General features: G+C 51.0%; 1 protein-coding gene across 5 annotated transcripts in view; it reads left to right on the top strand.

Moving 5' to 3' along the window:
• PTPRN2 (protein tyrosine phosphatase receptor type N2) overlaps positions 1-22,007 on the top strand; it is a 689,600-nt gene that overhangs the window by 7,880 nt on the left and 659,713 nt on the right. For 2 of the 5 annotated variants that reach the window (XM_033863561.2, XM_033863562.2), the window contains exon 1: positions 4,159-10,677. The exons of 1 other annotated variant lie outside the window; for it this stretch is intronic. In XM_033863561.2, the coding sequence (XP_033719452.1) occupies positions 10,383-10,677 (295 nt within the window). In that variant the 5' untranslated portion in view covers positions 4,159-10,382. Of the gene's footprint in view, positions 1-4,153; positions 10,678-17,444; positions 17,820-22,007 lie in introns of those variants that run through there. 2 more of the 5 variants (XM_073810145.1, XM_033863564.2) reach the window with 2 other exon arrangements.

Raw genomic sequence — 22,007 nt, 5'->3', positions numbered from 1 at the left:
TCACCGAAGCATAAACATATTTGACGGTAGAGACTGAAGGCCTCACACACCTTGCAGAAGCGTTGGGGGTCACACGCAGCACTCGGGACCCAACTTGCTGAGCACGTCTGCCTTTTGCGCCTGACACAACGCACGGTGGCCGCCCTGCGAGGGCACCACACGCAGTGTCCACGGCGGCCCCGCAGTGCCCGGTTCTCGTGGAGAGAGGGCTCCCCCAGCGCAGGGCTCCCGAGTCCACCACCGCCTGCGCCGCTCACCTGGGGATGTTCTGTGCCGCACGGTCCGTCGGAGAAGATGGCCGCGGCGGCGACGGTAGCCGCGGAGCGGGGGCCTCGCTGCCTCCGGGTCCGACTCCGCTGTGTCTCTACTGTGAGCCCTGGGCTCAGGCCTTCGGATTTGGGACCCGGGGTGCGTGGTCCTGGCACCACCAAGTCCCCGCCGGTGTCCGGCGGTCACTGCAGGCTGTCCCTCTCTGCTTGCCTGTGTGGCTCCGCTGGCCACCCCATCCCCGCTCTCCCGAGGGGAGCCCGGTGACTCTGGCCGGTCGCCTGCCCTCTGAACTGCAGTTTGAGGGGCGAGTCTCGCCGCCCCGTGATTGGCAGGCCTGTGGGAAGGCAGCGCCTTCCACCTGCGTGGGCTGTCGGATTCCTGCTGCGAGGTATCTGCTGGGCGCTGGTCAGTGCCCCAGTGTGTTCCTGTGCTTTGCTCCCCAGGTCCACCCTTTCTTCCCCGCAGCCTTTCTCTCGGAGGAAGGACGGTGGGGACAGGCGCTCCCTCGCTCTGCTCCTGGTTTTCGTCAGGCTCCTCAGGTTCTGGGGATCCGGCCCATTGGTGGGGCGGTGGGAGGACAGGAGCTGAGCTGGCTGTCTTCCACCTTGCCTGACGGTTCCTGCCAGGGACAAGCCCTGGTGCCCCGCAGGTGAGCGCGTGTGGCCTGTGGCTCGCTGCCCGGCCGCCCCGCCCAGAAACCTCCCCCCAGGAAGGTCTGACTTTCACCCCGTCTGCGGTCCCTGGTCTCCACTCCGGGAGCTCACTCCCAGCCCTCTCCAGGCTGCACCCCACTCCTGTCCTCGCCGGGGGTCCCGCCGCGCGTCCCTCCCCAGAGGAAACCGCAGCGCGTGTCTGTGGGGAGGGGAGGCAGAGGTGCCAGCGGGATGTCCCGTGGGGAGCAGACGGCGAGGCTGGGGTCCTGGTGGAGTCCTCCTGGGGGGGCACATCCTGGGCCTTGCCCAGCAAGGATTCCAAGTTCTTTGCCCAACTTCGGTGTCACACCCAGGGCCTGGAATATGCTTTTAAAAAAAGACTTTCGGCAGAGTGTAGGTGGAATAGGGAAACTGTGGTATCAGAAGCCAAGGCTTCCATCTCTTGCAGAACCAGGTGTGGGCTGAATTTCTCTCTGATAGGAGCCAGGCGGGGTGCCTGTGCAGGGTGGCCCAGCCCCTGGCTGCGCCAGCGTCTGTTTCCCCGGAAGTGGCCATGCCAGGCCTTGGGTCTCCTGTTTGCTTTTGTCTTGTTTGGGGCAAGCACTTCAAAGGGCACGTCAAGTGCGGATGCTGAAAGCCCAGAGAATGCTCTTTTACGTGAGTTTTTCATCACTGGGAATTTAAGCAGGAGGAAGCATTTTGATGACTTGAGTAAAGAAACCTTTTTTAAATGGAAAAATTATTTTTCAGAATAAAGATTAGATTCTTAGTTTAGTCTACTAGGAAGCCGAATCACTTATTTTCTATCTGTGATAATTTCTTTTTTTTTTAATTGTTGCATTTTATTTTATTTTTTTATACAGCAGGTTCTTAGTAGTCATCCATTTTATACACATCAGTGTATACATGTCAATCCCAGTCTCCCAATTCATCCCACCACCACCACCCCTCCCCCCCACCGCTTTCCCCCCTTGGTGTCCATATGTTTGTTCTCTACATCTGTGTCTCTATTTCTGCCCTGCAAACCGGTTCATCTGTACCATTTTTCTAGGTTCCACATGTACGCGTTAATATACGATATTTGTTTTTCTCTTTCTGACTTACTTCACTCTGTACGACAGTCTCTAGATCCATCCACATCCCTACAAATGACCCAATTTTGTTCCTTTTTATGGCTGAGTAGCATTCCATTCTGTATACGTACCATATCTTCTTTATCCATTCGTCTGTCGATGGGCATTTAGGTTGCTTCCATGACCTGGCTGTTGTAAATAGTGCTGCAGTGAGCATTGGGGTGCATGTGTCTTTTTGAATTATGGTTTACTCTGGGTATATGCCCAGTAGTGGGATTGCTGGGTTGTATGGTAGTTCTAGTTTTAGTTTTTTAAGGAACTGTTCTCCAGAGAGGCTGTATCAATTTACATTCCCACCAAAAGTGCAAGAGGGTTCCCTTTTCTCCACACCCTCTCCAGCATTTGTTGTTTGTACATTTTCTGATGATGCCCATTCCGACTGGTGTGAGGTGATACCTCATTGTAGTTCTGATTTGCATTTCTCTAATAATTTGTGATGTTGAGCAGCTTTTCATGTGCCTCTTGGCCATCTGTATGTCTTCTTTGGAGAAATGTCTGTTTAGGTCTTCTGCCCATTTTTGGATTGGGTTGTTTGTTCTTTTAATATTGAGCTGCATGAGCTGTTTATATATTTTGGAGATTAATCCTTTGTCCATTGATTCTTTTGCAAATACTTTCTCCCATTCTGAGGGCTGTCTTTTCGGCTTGTGTATGGTTTCCTTTGCTGTGCAAAAGCTTTTAAGTTTCATTAGGTCCCATTTGTTTATTTTTGTTTTTATTTCCTTTACTGTAGGAGGTGGATCAAAAAGGATCTTGCTGTGATTTATGTGAAAGAGTGTCCTTCTGCTGACTTTGTTTCTTCTTCTTTCTCTAGTTCCTTTCGGTGTAAGGTTAGATTGTTTATTTGAGATTTCTCTTGATTCTTGAGGTAGGCTTGTAAAGCTATAAACTTCCCTCTTAGAACTGCTTTTGTCCCATCCCATAGGTTTTGGATCACCCTGTTTTCATTGTCATTTGTCTTTAGGTATTTTTTGATTTCCTCTTTGATTTCTTCAGTGATCTCTTGGTTATTTAGTAACGTATTGTTTAGCCTCCATGTGTCTGTGTTTTTTACGTTTTTTCCCCCTGGAATTGATTTCTAATCTCATAGCGTTGTGGTCAGAAAAGATGCTTGATATGATTTAAATTTTCTTAAATTTACTGAGGCTTGATTTATGACCCAAGATGTGATTTATCCTGGAGAATGTTCTGTGCGCACTTGAGAAGAAAGTATAATCTGCTGTTTTTGGATAGAATGTCCTATAAATATCAAATCTGTCTGGTCTATTGTGTCATTTAAAGTATGTTTCCTTATTAACTTTCTGTTTGGATGATCTGTCCATTGGTGTAAGTGAGGTGTTAAAGTCCCCCACTATTATTGTGTTACTGTCGATTTCCTCTCTTGTAGCTGTTAGCAGTTGCCTTAGGTATTGAGGTGCTCCTATGTTGGGTGTATATATATTTATAATTGTTATATCTTTTTCTTGGATTGATCCCTTGATCATTATGTAGTGTCCTTCCTTGTCTCTTGTGACATTCTTTATTTTAAAGTCTATTTTATCTGATATGAGTATTGCTACCCTAGTTTTCTTTTGATTTCCATTTGCATGGAATATTTTTCCATCCCCTCGCTTTCAGTCTGTATGTGTCGCTAGGTCTGAAGTGGGTCTCTTGTAGACAGCATATATATGAGTCCTGTTTTTGTATCCATTCAGCAAACCTGTGTCTTTTGGTTGGAGCATTTAATCCATTCACGTTTAAGGTAATTATTGATATGTATGTTCCTATGACCATTTTCTCAATTGTTTTGGGTTTGTTTTTCTAGGTCCTTTGCTTCTCTTGTGTTTCCCACTTAGAGAAGTTCCTTTAGCATTTGTCGTAGAGCTGGTTTGGTGGTGCTGAGTTCTCTTAGCTTTTGCTTGTCTGTAAAACTTTTGATTTCTCTGTCGAATCTGAATGAGATCCTTGCTGGGTAGAGTAATCTTGGCTGTAGGTTCTTCCCTTTCATCACTTTAAGTATATCATGGCTCCCTTCTGGCTTGTAGAGTTTCTGCTGAGAAATCAGCTGTTAACCTTATGGGAGTTCCCTTATATGTTATTTGTCGTTTTTCCCGTGCTGCTTTCAATTCGTTTTCTTTGTCTTTAATTTTTGCCAGTTTGATTTTTATGTGTCTTGGCATGTTTCTCCTTTGGTTTATCCTGTATGAGACTCTCTGCACTTCCTGGACTTGGGTGGCTATTTCCTTTCCCATGTTAGGGAAGTTTTCAACTATAATCTCTTCAAATATTTTCTCGGGTCCTTTCTCTCTCTCTTCTCCTTCTGGGACCCCTATAATGCTAATGTTGTTGCGTTTAATGTTGTCCCAGAGGTCTCTTGGGCTGTCTTCATTTCTTTTCATTCTTTTTTCTTTATTCTGTTCCACAGCAGTGAATTCCACCATTCTGTCTTGCAGGTCACTTATCCGTTCTTCTGCCTCAGTTATTGTGCTATTGATTCCTTATAGTGTATTTTCTTTTTCAGTTACTGTATTGTTCATCTCTGTTTGTTTGTTCTTTAATTCTTCTAGATCTTTGTTAAACATTTCTTGCATCTTCTCTATCTTTGCCTCCATTCTTTTTCGGTCCTGGATCATCTTCACTGTCATTATTCTGAATTCTTTTTCTGGAAGGTTGCCTATCTCCACTTCATTTAGTTGTTTTTCTGGGGTTCTATGTTGTTCCTTCATCTGGTACATAGCCCTCTGCCTTTTCATCTTGTCTGTCTTTCTGTGAATGTGGTTTTTGTTCCACAGGCTGCAGGATTGTAGTTCTTGCTTCTGCTGCCTGCCCTCTGGTGGGTGAGGCTATCTAAGAGGCTTGTGCAAGTTTCCTGACGGGAGGGGACTGGTGGTGGGTAGAGCTGGCTGTTGCTCTGGTGGGCAGAGCTCAGTAAAACTTTAATGGGCTTGTCTGCTGATGGGTGGGGCTGTCCCCTCCCTTTTGGTGTTTGGCCTAAGGCGACCCAGCACTGGAGCCTACCCGGGCTCTTTGGTGGCACTAATGGCAGACTCTGGGAGGGCTCACGCCAGGGAGTACTTCCCAGAATTTCTGCTGCCAGTGTCCCATGGTGAGCCACAGCCACCCCTGCCTGTGCAGGAGACCCTCCAACACTAGCAGGTAGGTCTGGTTCAGTCTCCTATGGGGTCCCTGCTCCTTCCCCTGGGTCCCGATGCGCACACTACTTTGTGTGTGCCCTCCAAGAGTGGAGTCTCTGTTTCCCCCAGTCCTGTTGAAGTCCTGCAGTCAAATCCCGCTAGCCTTCAAAGTCTGATTCTCTAGGAATTCCTCCTCCCGTTGGCAGACCCCCAGGTTTGGAAGCCTGACGTGTGGTTCAGAACCTTCAATCCAGTGGGTGGACTTCTGTGGTATAAGTGTTCTCCAGTTTGTGAGTCACCCACCCAGCAGTTATGGGATTTGATTTTACTGTGATTGCGCCCCTCCTACCGTCTCATTGTGGCCTCTCCTTTGTATTTGGATGTGGGGCATCTTTTTTGGTGAGTTCCAGTGCCTTCCTGTCGATGGTTGTTCAGCAGTTAGTTGTGATTCCGGTGTTCTCGCAAGCGGGAGTGAGAGCACGTCCTTCTACTCCGCCATCTTGAACCAATCTCTGTGATAATTTCTAATGGTTGTTTATTCCTAACATATCATAATGAACTTAGATTTTAATTTACCCTCATCATAGAAGATGTGGATGCGTACATACAGATGTATAACCAGGATGGTGTAAATGACATGGGTGGTGTGCTGAAAACCATTGTACGGAATTCATATGACAAGCAAATGTCTAGGAGAATGGACCAATGCAATATCAAAGGAACAGTCTGGGAATGAAAACCTTGTTAGTAAAAAATATAGTAAGTGTGTACGGGTTAAAGAGTATCGATACTTAGCAATGAAGCTAGATCCTGCCTGGTTACGTCTGTTTTGTCTCTGAGAAGAAGTAGTTCTGAAGGAATGTGTTGACTTGGTGCTATTCTGAGAAGATGAAAATGTGCAGTCAAGCCGAAAGTTTGGATATTTATGCAGATATGCCTGTTCTCATCCTCCAAAGGCTTTGAGGGAGTGAACTATAGATGTAAAACCCATGTTAGGGTGCTAGGAGACTACATTATTGACACATCAGTACATTAATTAAGCAGTCTATTGGTGATGTTAAAAAATGATATGTTTGGTCTAAATTGATATTGTTGAAGAATATGTAGCATTTGTTTAATGATTAAATGTTTTCCTTAGGAACTCCTAAAGAACATCAGATATCCAGGGTACATTTAAAGGCAAACACTGGGAAAAAAAGAATGTTCCAGATTGTTAGAGGTGATCTTACATAAAATAAGATGTTTCACAAAGATTGTAGAAGATTAAATGGGTCCTAACTCCAAAATCAAAGCCTTATTTTGAAAGATCCGATGTGGGTATGGGTGTACGTGTTTCAAATGGTGTAATAGTTCCTCCAGTATATCAAAAGCTGCTGCTTTGCTGTGTAAAATGAATAAAGGGGGAAGAATATGTCCTTTGAAAAAAGGCGGAGGGTTGTTTTAAGTTTCCCCTGGAGAAGCGGGTGTGCAGTTCCTTTATGTAACCCAGTGGTTTTCCACTGGGGTCTCAACTGTCTTGGTGACATTTTTGGTTGTCCCAGCTGGGGTGGGAGGTGTGCTGCTGGAACCTCCAGAGAGGGGGCTGAGATGCTGAATGAATGTCCTTCAGTGCACAGGATGCCCCCACCCCGGAGGACTGGCCGGAAGGTCAGCTGGGCTGGCTGAGGAGCCCCGATGCAGATGGGGCGCTTGGGAGGAGCTGCTGGCTGTGTGCTCACCTGCAGGAGAGGGAGAGGAGGGCTGATGGGGGTGGCAGAACAAAGTGTAACACAAAGAAGTCTTGTCTCCTCTGCATGCCCTCCAGTTCTGGTGCAGTGACCGGGGACCTGCCCCGAGAATCTGACCCTGTCACTGTTCTGCTGGAAACCTCCCCTCATGGACATGGCCCACGCCATGTGTATGTGTATATGTAGAGGTATACACGTATGCGTATATATATTTGCAAATTACCTACATGCTCTACTGAACTAACGCTTATTATAAAACAAATTAAAAATAAATTTAAAAGAATGAGAGATAAAACATTGCCAATGATTAATTATTATTGTCGAAGGTACAAAAACTTTTTTTCCTCACTAAAATTATTAATATTGTTTCAGATGCTTACTTTTTAAATGTCTTTTCAATCTCAGTGGCTTCAGGGTATACCTGCTGTCTCAGGGCACAATGTGCGGTTAGAACAGTGTCCGCCATTAACGATAATGTATGTAAATCCATGTGTGAAGAAGTCTGGAGGATGACGTTCCACCTTTCTGACTGCTTCCTTGCTGGGTCTGATTAACTTGCCGTTCCTTTGACCTCACTGTGTCTGAAGAGCTCCCGCTAGGAGAAGCATCAGCTCATCCCGTTTTCTGTGATAGTGTCGTCATTAACCATCCATGATCTCCTTGCAAGGATCCCTTCAAATCTGGTTCATATTGTGCTTAGTTAAAATGGATCACCAGTCACGCCACCGGGCACACGTGAGCGGCAGCGCATCGAGAGGACCACTGGAGGGTGGCCCACGCTTCTGCACAAGAGCTCCCGGGCCTGTTTGCCACAGACCTCGTGCGGCTGCAGAGTGAGCCCATATATCAGAAACACTTAGCTTTAAGCCAGTATAGTGGTGGGCGTATCTGAATATATACACTCAGTCGTATTTGCTGAATAAATGAATGAGCCAGTTACAGACTGTGAGGCTGGAGAAGATTCCCTGGTCCAGCTTCATCAATTTATAAACAACTTCTAAGTAAGGAGGTTCAGACCTGGGGATGTGGTGGTCACGAAGCCTCGCAGGCTGGCCCAGACAGAGCCTGAGGAGGGATACGGGGGGTTCTCTTGGTCTGGAAGTCTTCACGGGCAGAATAAACAGAGACCTGAAGTGTGGGCGAACACTTGCTGGAAGTCGGGACACTGGCCCGGTTATTCTTCCAGACTCCCTTCCAGTTACTCTGGGATTGGACTCTTTATTTTCAGAAGTGATACTTTTGGGGACTTCCTGGTGGTGCAGTGGTTAAGAATCCGCCTGCCAATGCAGGGGACACGGGTTCAATCCCTGGTTGGGGAAGATCCCACATGCTGCGGAGCAACTAAGCCCGTGCGCCACAACTACTGAGCCTGTGCACTAAAGCCCGTGAGCCACAACTGCTGAGCCATGTGCCACAACTACTGAAGCCCACGTACCTAGAGCCCGTGCTCTGCAACAAGAGAAGCCATTGCAATGAGAAGCCCACGCACCCCAACGAAGCGTAGGCCCTGCTCTCCACAGCTGGAGAGAAAGCACGAGTGCAGTAACGAAGACCCAACGCAGCCAAAAAAAAAAAAAAAAAAAAAGTGACTATTTTTCACAAATACACGTAATCTTCTTGTGAAAATTTCTTGACTCTCTGAACCTCTCTCTGGCCTCATCAGCACCCAAAGCTGATGTTCGTGCGTCTCCAGGAAGCAGATTCCCTTTCTTGTTCCCACCCCACTTCTCTGGGTTGGCATCAAAAGCCAGTGAAATACAAAGGACTGTTGATTATCCGATGACTAATTCCTATCAACTATTCTTATAAAAATGGGATGAGGGAAGGGAATACATTTCTACATTATAAGCATCAGATTTTCTTGCTACTATTCATTATGCATCACTCTAACCTCCAGAAGAACACTTTATAAAATTCAGATTCTCATTCTAAGAACATTTCAAAAGGAGTGAATGACTAGTCTTCAGCTTAGAAAATGTCAGGAAGTGAGGTTTGCTTATTCAGTTGGAATAAAATGTAAATCACTCAGAAAATATAAACTCACATGTGGGAGCTTCCTCTGCCGGCATCGATCAGTGGGCTGAATGACCCATACCATGCTCTTATCTTCATCTAGAAACCACCATTTTCATGTTAGCTTAATTGCTTTCCACTGAAGACCAAATCTAAAGCTATTTCAATGCCAAAGATTCCAGGGAGTTCTGTGTCCATTAGTGGTGGACTGAGGCGTTTGACTAACCCAGTAGAACACAGGAGAATCTGGACAAGGGGTAGGAGATAGAAAAAGAATCAGAGTGAAGAGTTAGGGGTGGAACTCTGGGAGAAGATGGATCAGAGCATCAGCCAGTTCTGGGGAGGGCTCCCTGCTTCCCAGGCAGGCGTCCTTGGAGTGTCTCTGAGGTGCCACTTGGGACCCAGTGGGCTGTGGACAAGAAGCGGTTCAATGGAGAGAGGACAGGCCTCGCAGGGACAGAGGTCCAGCTGCGAACCATCTTATCCTGGCTGGATAAGGCTGTCGGGGCCCTCAGTCCTTAGTCACCAGACGGAAGCCAGAACCAGGCTTCTCTGGAGGAAGGCGACATCCTTAGAGCTTAGAGGCAGCGCCACAGTTCACATCTGTGCCCAGGACTAAACAAGACAGGCCACCCTTGAATGGCTTTGAACTGTGTGGATCCACTTCCATGTGGGTTTTTTTCGATTAATACGTTACACAATCTGTGGTGGTTTGAATCAATGGATGAGGAACCACGGATACAGAGGCCCAAACGTGGGACTTGAGCGTCCGTGGATTTTGGTGTCCATGGTGGGTCTTGGAACCAATCCCCCCCGTGGATACCAAGGGACAGTGGTACATTTTGAGGAAAATTTAGATATTTATCCTTTGTCAGGTTTCTCTGTTCTCATTATGAACACAGAGTGTTGGTTTTCCTCTGAACTATACAGTTAGCCATGTAGAAAAACCTCTTACCGCTGCAGTGGACTGAGCACGTACTGTGTGCCAGGCCCTATACTGGGCACTGGACGTGCAAACACAAACAAGTCAGTGTCTCCCTGCCCTCCAGAACCTTCCCTGCCTTCCCAAACTGTTACCACACCAGGTTCAACCAAAATGCTGAGATGCTGAGGTTGGCAGCAAAGAGAGGGTTTATTTGCAAGGCAGGCCTCTCCGAAGGCAAGGGGCTCGGGGGTATCTATGGGATGAGAAAGAAGGACGGCGGTCCAAAGCCTGGGAAGCATGGGGAGGGTGGAGAAAGGTGCTTGGGAAAAGGTGCGGGGATCGTAGTTCTGCGCAGGTGTAACTGGGCTACACGCCTCTGCATGTTCAAAAGGTCACTGAGTGGACACTCGTGCAGGCCCAGTTGGAGGGTTGGTGGTCCTATCCTGTCTCAACCAGCTCAGCTCAAACTAGGAGCAGCTGATTCCAGGTTCCTGGAAAACAACTCAGGCAAACATCTTATTGTTTAGGCTACGTGCTGCTTGGAGGACATGCAGACCCTAAAACGACCTGGATTAGTGAAGGCGGGTGAGATGGATCTGACTGATTACCCGTGGTTTCAGAGTGTTCCCTGTTCCCAGAACCTCTCCTGCCCTCCAGAACCTTCCCTGCTTCCAGAAGATCACCGGGGCCGCTTTCCTGTAAACTCCCAGTGCTTGTCGTATAACGGAATTTTATTTAAGTTAATTCACTTAATAACTGGAGAATTTTCCATGCCGCACACACGTTGTTGGTTTGGGAAGTCCTTATCTGGAAAGGGCTTCCCGTGTGAGAAGACCTCCATGTGTAAGTACTACATTTTTTTATTCCATAGATATTTATTTTGTTTTGTTTCCTAATTCTTGCCAGGAAATGGAAGTAGCACTTACGAAGTTGACGTTTACCTTTTGGGACCCTGAAGAAATAGGTGTTTCCCATGTTTCTCATTAGCTGTGCTGACGAACACGGGCCTTACTAAAAAGTAACAGCACGCCCAAACAAACAAAAATCCCAAACCCTGCAACAGGCGGAATAAAAGAAGCGAAAGAGGGACCCGATTAGAACCTGAAGACTCTGCAGGCGGAGTGTCAGGTCCAGCTTGAAAACACACCTTGCAAAACGCTTTTGTATGAACGTGGGGCCCCAGGGCGGGCGTCTGGAAAGGCAGGGCTCCTGCGTCCTGGCCTTCCTCCCCACCTGCTCGTCCTTCACGGCCTCTGTGATTTGTCTGGGTCCTTTGGGGCTTTGCACGGGGTAGCTGCTGGGGTGAGAGAAGAAAGCTCTTCTGTAAATCCCTGACGGAGGAGCCGTCCCTAAAAAGATATAAACGTCTCAACTTCTGTGCTATGAATTGTTCCCTTGGCCACGAACTACCATTGACCTCAGTCTAGCAGTTTATAAAGTGTTCCGGGTATCAGCACTGAGTGGCTGAAAGGCGACCCATCCTCTTTAGGCGCCTGTGCTGACTGGCAGTGAGTTCAAGGGCCTGTAAGGATATTCTCGATTTCTCTGCTCTGTGCTCTCTGCATGGCTTGTGTTTGGAGTTGACCTTGGGCTTCTCTGGGCTGTGTCCTAAATGAACAACTAGGAAAAACTGAAAGTGAAGTGTTTGTGGAAAGGAAACGAGAGTGAGAAGGAGGGGTTCTTGTCTAGATTTGCACACTTGGTGGTGCCGGCAGGGGTGTGAGCGCTCAGTTGTCTTGTCCTGACCGCACAGACCAACGTGTGATGTTCGGCGAGTCGTGACCTTCTGGTCCCACGGCCCAGGCTGTGAGTGGACAGCATCTGAATCTGCGGTAGATTTGTGGCCCGGAGTTGTGAGCTTCCTCTCTCTGACGGCTCTGGTTTGGCTCAGAGGCTGCCCCGGTTTCTGGTATGTGGGGCTTCAGGTCTTGGGGCAGCACCCCTGTGATAAGACCTGGCGGAGCAGCCCGGGTCCTGAGACCTGAAGACAGTGAAGCCAGAGAGGGAGGCGGGGGTCAGGGCAGACCCGGGCCTCCTGCTTTGTGAGTGAAATGCCCTGGAAATGGGGCTTATCACACACTGTTTGCAGCTCTGGGGCAGGAAGGCAACATTACTCTGAGCAGAGGCTTCCTGATCTTTTGAAGCAGGCTTTTCCCATCGCTCTTGTCCTGGCCTGCCCCGTTTGCGGGCCTGGTGCTCTGAATTTTCTGACAGGAGTGAGGTGCAAGGTGGCATTGGCGGGCTTAGAATTCAGACTGACCATGTGTGCTCGCTGCTGGAAGCAAGGGGGGCAGCAGCATGGTCTGGGCCAGTGGGAAGGACAGCCAGCGCCCGAGGGGCTTCTCAGGCGGTGCGGCCACCACGGTTCCTTGGGTCTCTGGAGAGGACGCCTCCTCTGTAGCAAGAACGGCGGGGGCGTCAGCATCAAGTGGGCCTCTGCTGATCCTCCGCTGCCGGTCAGGGTGATTCTGTTTCTCCCGTCACTGTGAACAGCGAGGCACATTCTCTGTGGGCAGCGAGCTTAGGTGGACGCGCACGCGCGCGCGCACACGCACACGCACACGCACACACACACACACCCCCATTCAGTGTTCCCAGGCTTGCTGAACTACCCTCGCTGGCTCCCCGGCTTCTGCCCCAGCTTGCAGCGATGAATGTCACGTCAGGGCCCTGAGTGTCAGGACGGCGGGGCTGGGTGCGCCCTCTGTTTTGTGGAGGCCCAAACTTGATTTCTTTCCAGGCTGCTCAGTGAAGATCCAGTTCTTGGAAGTCAGTCCACACTCCCTTACAAAGCGCGATTTATAGCCCGAAACCTTGAGAGGCCGGGGGACGTGCACCCCGGCAGTGACTGGCATGGATCATTTCCCCTGGGCTGCCCCGAGGACCGGGTCTGAGCACCTGGTGGGGGCGGGGCAGACCTGACATCCCCGGTGCCAAAGGGACGACGAGTGACTCGTTTCCATCAGGTCAGATCTATTCACTTCGAAAGACTTAAAAAAATTTATTATATTCTCTTTTTTTGTTGTTAGTGATTTTTCTTTTAAGAAGTGATTGTGGTACCAGGTGGTAGGGTTTTTTTCTTTAAGCATTTTAAAATTGGAACTGTAAAGATTTGGCAACTTTGTGTCCGTTCTCCAAATTTGAAAAAAATGGTTACTAGTTTGCAGGATTAAAAGAATACAAATGGCTATTTTAAGGAATGTTTATGGTTTTCAATTTCAGTTTTATTGAGATACAGCTGACATACAGTACTGTGTAAGTTTGTGTACAGCGTAATGACTTGACTTACATATATTGTGAAATGATTACAGTAAGTTTAGTTAACATCCATCATATAGATAACAAGAAAAAAAGAAAAAGAAAAAAATGTTTTTTTCCCTGTGATGAGAACTTTTAAGGTCTACTCTCTCAGCAACTTTCAAATACACCACACAGCAGTGCTCCCCAAGGCCCCTGCGCTGAAGCAGTATTTGTGTGCAGTGTGACAGGTGAATGAATGAGCTGCTCCAGAAGCATTTGTTGAGGTATTTGTGGTAAGTATCCCAAATTGTGCAGTATAAGTGAGGCATATATGATTGACACACTGCAGATTCCCTCAGTATGTTGGAAAAAGGAAATCGAGACTAAAAGTTGTTTTTTCTCTCAGACCAGGGACCCCAGAAGGAGTTATTTAATGTCCCTATCATTAAATTATCTGTGAGTAACGGAAAAAAAGTAAGGGGTTTCACGCTACTATGAGTGACCAAATTATCCACTTTGTCTGGACCTCAGTTTCCCTGAGGTCCAGGGAACCTAGATATATGCATAGGTATACAATTTATAAACACTAGTTTTTGATGAGTAAAGGGAGTCCCCCCCTCTGCACGTGTCTTAGTGGCAGTCGTGGGCATAGCTGGCAGCGGGCGGGTCAGCTCTGTGTCCAGGACGACCTGCATACCCACCCTGCACATCTGGGCCGGGACCTCTCCAGAGCCTCCCCTTCCCCGAGAGCCCCCATGTCTCTGCTCCTCCTCGGAGCACTTTCGGCACGAAGCGCCCGCCTCTCGCCTCCATCCGGAGGCTGTCCTTCCTCCAGAACTTTCATCGGTTAATCAACTTGGATGTTGGGTTGCTGGCTTCGGGGGTGGGCCAGGCCGCTCAGCACAGGGCAGGAACATGTGCGTGTGTCAGATAATGAGCGAGCCTGGAGGTCTGGAGGGCGCCCACGGAGCCTCAGCCCTGGCATTTTCCATCGCCATAATGAAAAGCCTTCCTAAAATAAATGCTGCCTGGGTAATGTCTGATCTGTTCCGTTTGGAGGGGGAAATGCAGTCGCAGGCACAGCGGCCTCAGCCAGCATGTTTGTCACAGTGACAGGACAGCCTGGCGAAAGCTCAGGAATCTTCAGGCCTAGAAAAGATGGGAATAAACACCATAAATATCCAGGGGAGCACAGGGCAAGATACATGTCATTCATTCAGTTGGATGAAGGCCATTTGGCTTCCGTTAATTTCTGATCACGTCCTTGGTTTTCGTGTTTGCTAAGGGACCGGCCACGAGCAGGGCTGTCTGGTAACCTGCAGAGACCAGGGGAGCTCTGCCCTCTCCCACCAGGAGAAAACCATGTCTCCTTCGGAGACGTTTGAAGGGAGGAAACCCAGAAGCTCAGAAAGGACCCCAGTTTCGCTAGTGCTCGGCCCCCCACCCTTGAAGGTCACGAGCACAGGGATCGGGTGTCCTGGGGTTCAAGGTCGGGGCTGCCCGTGCCGGGCGGCGGGCCGTGGGGCTGTGCGCTGACCTGGAGAGGGCTCTGCGGCGTCACGGGTGACCCGCTGTCTGATGCTTGTCTTGGAGACTCGAGGACCCAGCAGGACCTTCTGACGGCTGTGGTTGATCTTCAGCGTCTTCAAGACGGTTTATAATCTCAGGGAGAGCTTTTCAGGAGGAGGAAATGGCTCAGACGCAGGGAACTTCTTAGGGGATGGTGCTGTGGTGGATGCCTAGGTTGGGGTCCATGCCTCAGTCCGCTGTCCTGTGAGGGGGACTTGGCGGTGAGACAGCAGCCAGCTTGTCCCTGTTTATTGCGCGGAGTCCTGACATGACAGAGCGGCGTCGGGACCCCAGCGGCCAGGTGTCTGCTCCCGGGGGCTCCACTTGGACTCTCGGCCGAGGCCGGGGATGTCTGGCGTCCAGTTAGGGGCCCTCCCCACACTGGGCTTCCAAGGGAAGCTGCACTTCTGTGGACGTGGCCACTTAGTGCCGGGCCAGGCGGAGCCTGATGGCCCGTGGGGTGGAGATGACCGGTTGGGTGGGGGGTGGCTCTCGGCCATCTGCAAAGCTCCCCTTCCGGATGGCTGTATTGGAAAGTTGCTTATTTAGCTGTTTTGACAATCTGTGTCATGTAGCCACAAATATTGCCTGTATGAACCGTGTATTTGGAGGTAAAAGTTAACCATCTGAAAGTTAACCCTCGCCAGATCCCGTTCCCCAGACCGGATGCAGCGTGGGCCACCTTCTGTCCTGGGAACCTCATGGTTTTAGAAAGGGGGAGCCTCATGCCTGTTTGGTCAGGCCTCGCCTCTCTCCCCAGGATACGGGGTTCCAAGCCCCGCACAGCCCCAGGGCTGCGGCAGACAGGATGGGCCTTGGACCTGGGTCTCCCTGTGGTTTCTCCCGAATGCAGATCCCATGGAGAAGCGAGCACTCGCACACGGGCGCGATGTGGGCCCCGCTTGCCCCACGGCGCAGTTCTTCTCGGGTTTGCACGTGCTTCTCCTTGCTCCAGCAAGACCCTCGTTCTCCTTCGTGTCCCTGGCTGATGTAGGTCATGGAGCCTTTCCTGGGGCTAAAGGACTGGTGGCCTGCTGGCTGAGCTGGTGCCGTCCGGGCCTCACCTGCCCTATAAGTAAACATGTGCCAGGTGCAGCTAAAGCAAAAGGTTCTAAACGGAGATGGGGGCACGGTGGGAGGTGAGGGGACCAGGGCAGGTGCCCCGGGGGGCTCAGCTGGGACGGGGCAGGCAGGAGCCTGGCAGCCACACACAGCCTGGCGTCCTGCTGGCTCGCCACCCTGGGCTTGGGTGCTGCTCATGTGCTCGTTCGCCTCCAAGCCTCACACAGCACAGCGGGCACGGGCGGGGGCGTGGGGTGCCCCACCCTCATGCCCTCTTGGTGGGAGTAGAGTTGCTTCAGCTTTTGCAGTGATGGTTGTGCAAGGATCTTCCCTGCTGCATTTTTCTGTTACAAAAGGATACTAGAGGGACTTCCCTGGTGGTACAGTGGTTAAGAGTCCTCCTGCCAGTGCAGGAGACATGGGTTCGAGCCCTGGTCCGGGAAGATCCCACGTGCCACGGAGCAACTAAGCCCGTGCGCCACAGCTACTGAGCCTGCGCTCTGGAGCCCGCGAGCCACGACTACTGAGCCCGCGTGCCATGACTACTGAAGCCCACGTGCCTAGAGCCTGTGCTCCACATCAAAGAGAAGCCACCGCAATGAGAAGCCCACGCACCGCAACGAAGAGTAGCCCTGCTCGCTGCAACTAGAGAAAGCCTGCGTGCAGCAACAAAGACCCAGCACAGCCAAAAATAAATAAATTAATTAAAAGAAGAAAAGGACACTAGAAACAACTTACTTTTTCATAATAAGAGACTGGTTAAATGCATGCTGTATTCGTACCACAGAATCCGCAGCTGTTAGAAAGAATGAGGTGGAAGAGTCTTTGGAGCTTTGGCGAATGATACTTGGAGTAACAGTTAGCTCCCACGGAGAGCTTGCCGTGTGCCTGGCACTGCTCTGCCCTTCATCCTGGTCGTCTTGCTTAGTCCTCGCAACGGCCCTGTGATGGAGGAGCTATTCTGATGCACGTTTCATAGATACACTCAGGCACTGTGGCTTCGGCCCGAGTTCTTAAAATGATAGTAAGTAGCCAGGTGTAAAGCATGACCCCACTGGCAGGTTTTAAATATATATACATACAGCCTGTAAATAGAAAAGACCGTTCATTAAAACATAGGAATCTTACGAAAGATGTCACCATCTTTTCAAAGCTTATTGGGGGATGAGACGAAGGGAGGTGAGACTGGGCCTGTAGAGTCCCCCAGGGTCTCGGGCCCCCTTCTCCTTTCCCTGCCACACTTGGGCCTGCTTCAGGCCACAGGGCTCACAGAAGGGGTGTGGCCCAAGCCGACAAGGAGGCCCAAATGTTGGAGACAGGAACGCACGTCCGGTGCTCCCGTGCAAGCTGCCGGGAGCAGCTGAATGCTGTGTGATTAGCTCCATTTGGGAGAGGCGTTCGTTGTAATCAAGTTGTATTTCCAAGGGTTTGCAGCCCAGTTGTTTTTCCAGCTTGCACCAGCTGGGTGTTGGCACTGCCTCACCCAAACTTCAGATTATGAAACATCACGGCCAATTTGCAAACTGCTGTAAGAAAAAGCCTTGCATTTCATTATGCTTTTGGTTCTTCCTGATGCTCCCTGTGTCTGTCATGTTTGAATCCTTCCTGTGTCGAACTTCAAGAAAAGGGCATTGGTGAATAGTTAATGCTGGATGATCAGTCAGTGATTCTGCCTTTTCCAAGAGGCCACTTCAGGCTGCCGCCCCCCGCCGCTGCCCCCAGGACTTTAGCTGTGAGTTTGCAGTTGTGCCTTGGTGGCAGGGATTTCAGCTCTTGGGTCACGCCACGCTGGGGGCGCCTTCTTCCTTGCCTGCGTGAGGCAGAGGGGGCGCTCTGTGCGTGAGGGTTTGGCCGTGGTGGGCAATTCCTCTGCAGCCAGGAGGACCGCTCCCTGCCCCAGGGAACAACGGCTGTGGGAAATACCGAGCTACCAGTGTTTCCAAACCAAGCTTGTGTCCGCTCACCAGACGCGCAGCAAAGCCAGTCTACTGACGTGAGGTTGTAGTGAAGGGAAATACAGTGTTTACTGCAGGGCCAAGCATGGAGAACAGGCAGCTCGTGCTCAGAAGACCCAAACTCCCTGCTGGCTTTCAGGGAGGGCTTTTAAAGACAAGGTAAGAGAGAGGGTCACAGGGTATGTGATCAGCTCGTGCACAGTTCTCTGATTGGTTGGTGTTTTGGGAATCTCAGTCATCAACCCTCTGGTTCTAACTGGTCTGGGGTCTGTGGGCTGGTGGTCAGCAGTTAACTTCTTCCACCTGGTGGGAGTTTCTGTATCTGCAAAACAGCTCAAGGACATGGCTCAGGACATTATCTATAGCCCTTGGGAAGGAACTGAAGGTCCTCGACTTTGTTTTATGGCTAAACTCTTATTTTGTCTTGCTTGACTGTTTTTCTTTGTCTCTGCACTTCCTCATTTTTCTGATTAAATTTGCTCTTTGGAACTTGGGGAGGGCCTAGGTGGCTAAACCTTTTTTATAAACAAGGTGGGGGACACAAGGGCGGTGGTCTGTCCCCAGGAAGGCCCCTCAGGGTCCTGCTTGGTCTCGCCAGCCTCTGCCATCCACTGATGCTGAGACAGATCAGGGAGAGATCCTGTGCTTTTGCAGGACATGGTACTCAGTATAAAGAAGGCTTTTTATGTCTTTGGTTTGGTGTTTAGTTAATCTGCTCCATCCACATATGTGGTTTTGAGCTGGGTCCCATCACGTTCTGGCACGGGCCCTCTGCAGCGCTCATCACGGCGTCGATCCTGGATTCCTGCTGCAGGCCTTCCAGCCCCGTGTGACCGGTGGGGTTGGCGGTACAACAGAAGACGCGCTTCGTGAGTTATTGAGCCGGTGGTAGCTGAAGAGCTTCCCTCTCACGGTGTCTGTCAGCACACTGTCCTTCCTCAGGCCTCCCGCGCGAGTGCCAGCACGTGTGGGGAGGATTGGAGGTGCTGCTGTCAGCGCTAAACGACTGTTTATAGGGAGACTTTACCCTAACGCTGGCTTTGTCTGTGGGAGGTGGAGGGGGTGTCCTAATGCAGACAGGCCCTGGGTGTGACTGTGTTGACTCAGATTTTGTTTGCTGCTGTGGTCAATTTCACGATCACTTCTCGTGCGAAGGGAAGGTGGAGCCAGGCTCTACGCCCCTGTCCCCACCTCAGAGGACGGGGGCTGGAGGTCACGCGAGCCCCTTAGAAGACTCGTGTCCGTCGGCCTCTCTGCTGACGCCCTTGGCACTAGATTTGCGGTCGCAGGTCTCACCCTGTTGAAATGTGTCTGTGGAGACTTCCGTCTGCGGGCGTCCTCCAGGCTCCTCTATCAGTGACCACACTCACCCAAACCGTGGCATTCGGGCCAAGCATGCGCAACGGGGAAACCAGTGTGGTTTCAGGCGTGGCATGTTCGCCCCGGGGATATCTGCCTCGTGAGCAGCGTGTTGTCTAAAATAGGTGCTCAAACTGAGACGTTATTGAGTCACCGGGGATGGTGTTAGAATGTGGCTGCAGGTTTGGACCCTCTGGGGCCACGCTTAGAAAGTGAGGTCTGAATCACCGTTGAAGCACTGGGCTAAGCAAGGAACCCCATGTTGCTTGGGGATCAGGAGAAAGTTTGCTTTAAAAGAGAGAAATGAAATAACACTAAAACTTGCTGGACCACTTGGTCTTTTCTTTAAAAAGCCTGGTGTGCTCAAGTAAAACACGCAGATATTGGAGGTTGCCCTCGGTCAGCTGAAGCAGACGTTTCCCCATCTCACAAAGGAAGGGCTGAGAGCCCCTCCCCAAACAGCTGTCAGGGGCTCATTATCTCTCAGACCTGAGGCGCTTTGCTTTTCTATAGCAGTAGGTGTTGCAAATCTGTGATTTTGAAAAATACCCTGAAGTGTTCATCAGAGCTGTTGCGTTGTTCCTTTTGGAACATTGCAGAGTTCTGGCTTCAGGGAACTGTGACAAAGTTGGACACGTGCCCTGAGCCTCATAATCGTTCTGAATTTTTGAGATGTATTGACTTGGTCAAGTTTACAAGGGGGGGATTTAGTAAAACTAAAACCCAGGGCTCCTGACCCGCAGACCTGGGCCTTTCACCATTCAGCTCCCGTTCGTGGAACACCTACGTGTGCGGGGATTTTACTGGCAGGTGTCAGTGAGCCTTCCTGACGTGGATGAAGGGAAGCACTGAGCGGGAGCTGGGCAGCTGCACTTGAGGCCTTCAGGGCGGGGTGCTTCTGGGAGCGAGAGACGCCATCACCAGTGGTCTCACTGCGATTGGGCGGCACTGCGTGGTATGGCCAGGCCCCATGGCTTTGTCCACTTGCTCCAAGGCCAGGTCTGTTAGGGGGCTTCAAAGGTCCACTGTTTCGTTTAGCACTTCCTTGACAACAGCATCCGGGGAACAAACCCAGGGGAAGTCACGGCACCTGCCAGAGGCCACGCAGGGCCCGAGAGGCAGGGCGGCACCCTTGCTGGGGGGTGGCGTGGGACCTGGGGTCAGGGTCACCTGGTGCCACGGGGGCCTCTGGGGGGGACCCCGGGTGCAGAGGGGCAGGAGTGGGAGCTGCCGTGTCTAGGGCAGAGCAACGACAGCCTCCTTTTTAATCCCCACCATCGCCCATGTTCTCATCGAATCCCAGTAGCCAGTGGGCTCCATGTGGACCTGGATGAGTAGTGGCGGGCCATCCTCCTGGCCTGTGCGGCGGGCGTCCAAGCAGGGCTTTATCTGCGGGCGCTGGGCAGGGACGGGCCGCCCGGCTCCTCCCGGTCTTAAGTTTGGCTCAGCGCTGTTGTCGTAACTGATACCAGGCCGGGGTTTTGTGCGCTCTGGGTTTCCTTCCCTTGGAGTCTGTAGATCTGCCGGCCTTTGGGAATCTGCTGCCTTGCATTATTTACGGAGGAATTGGATCCACAGAGAAAACTCCTGGGGGAGGAGCGACAAGTGTTGGTTGTGGGTCTCTCCCTTCCGAGAGCACACACGAGGTAAACGGACATTTTTTTTCAGGGACCGTGGCTTTCCCAGGGGGTCGATTAGCCTTTACGTTTATTGCTGCAGACGGTGCATGGAGCCAAGCACAGCCCTTGACAAGTGTCTGCAAAGCGCTGTGGACGGGGCAGGGCTGTGGGTAGACTTACGGTTGACGGCTCTGGAGGTGGACAGAGGACGTTAGGGTGCAGCGCTGGGGTGAACTCAGTGTTCCCAGAACTCTGCATTAAGGGTCCTCCATTTCCAAGGTGAATCTGCTGTCTGACCCATTAGAAGACCGCTCTGAGGGGCTTGGGTCTTCCAGAAAAGGAAGCAAAAATAAACCAATAAGAAGAAAGTCACCTTTGCCTGCACAGAGGTGAATGCCGTGGGGTGTCTGCTGTGCGGTGAGCAGGACGGGGGACTCTGAGGTTCGCGGCGGGGAGAGCAGGCGGTTCTGTGCGTTTCCGGCCTGCTTAGCGGCCTGCCCGCCTGCACTTGCTTGGTGGCCTTGCCCTGGGGGAGGAGGGCTCTGGACACGCCTGGGCCGCTTTCCCGCTCAGCCAGTGACTGCCCCCCACGCACGCGTCCTGGGGAGTGATGGTGTGACCAAGTGGCCGCGACGGTGGGAGACACACAGGAGCGCTGATCAAGCCCACGCCCTCCCGGCTGCTGGCACAGGGGGGCACTGGTGGGGGGTGACAGCTGGGGCTTCCATGCAAGGTCATTCTGGCCTGTCTCCTTCCTCCGCATTGGCCCTCTGAGCACCTCAGAGATAATTCAGTTCTCCGGGGACAGAGGCTGCCTCTGTCCAGCGAGCATGTGCTTTCAGAGAGTGACGCTGGAGGGCAGCCAGCTGGACTCCTCCAGGGGTCTTTACGTGTTGCTCGCGGCGATTTGTTAAAAGGTCCAAAGCTGTGCTCAAAGCTTGTGCTTCAGGAACCCTCATCTCCGATGCAGGTGGGAATCTCAAGATGCTGGAATGTTCTCTGTATGTGGAACTGAAGCCGGGTCCTCTGTGCCTCTCACCCAAGAGGGTGCAGTCAATGGCCGAGACTCCCTTTTGCTTTCTCGCTCCAGGAGGGCACACCCAGTCCCCAGATTCCTCATTTCTTGTCACTGTGCCCTGCTGGCGTCTCAGAGTCCCCCTAGAACATGACACAGGCTGGCCTGAGCCTCTGGCCGTGTTGCTGTCCAGTTTGTTGTGGGCTCTCCCTGGGTGTTGGTGAGGAGCTCAGGCTTGTATCTTCTGATCTACTGGATGTTCCGGTAGCACCAGGAATTCCTGTGAGAGTGAGTGGCTGACATGTGCCTTGGAAGTCTACATTTCTGAGTCAGTTTCCTCAAATATAAAACGGG

Source organism: Tursiops truncatus, chromosome 9 (genome assembly GCF_011762595.2).
Source record: "Tursiops truncatus isolate mTurTru1 chromosome 9, mTurTru1.mat.Y, whole genome shotgun sequence".
In the NCBI taxonomy this organism is placed as follows: domain Eukaryota; kingdom Metazoa; phylum Chordata; class Mammalia; order Artiodactyla; family Delphinidae; genus Tursiops; species Tursiops truncatus.
Note: the sequence above shows the minus strand (reverse complement) of the source record. Positions and strands in the feature narration are given on the sequence as shown.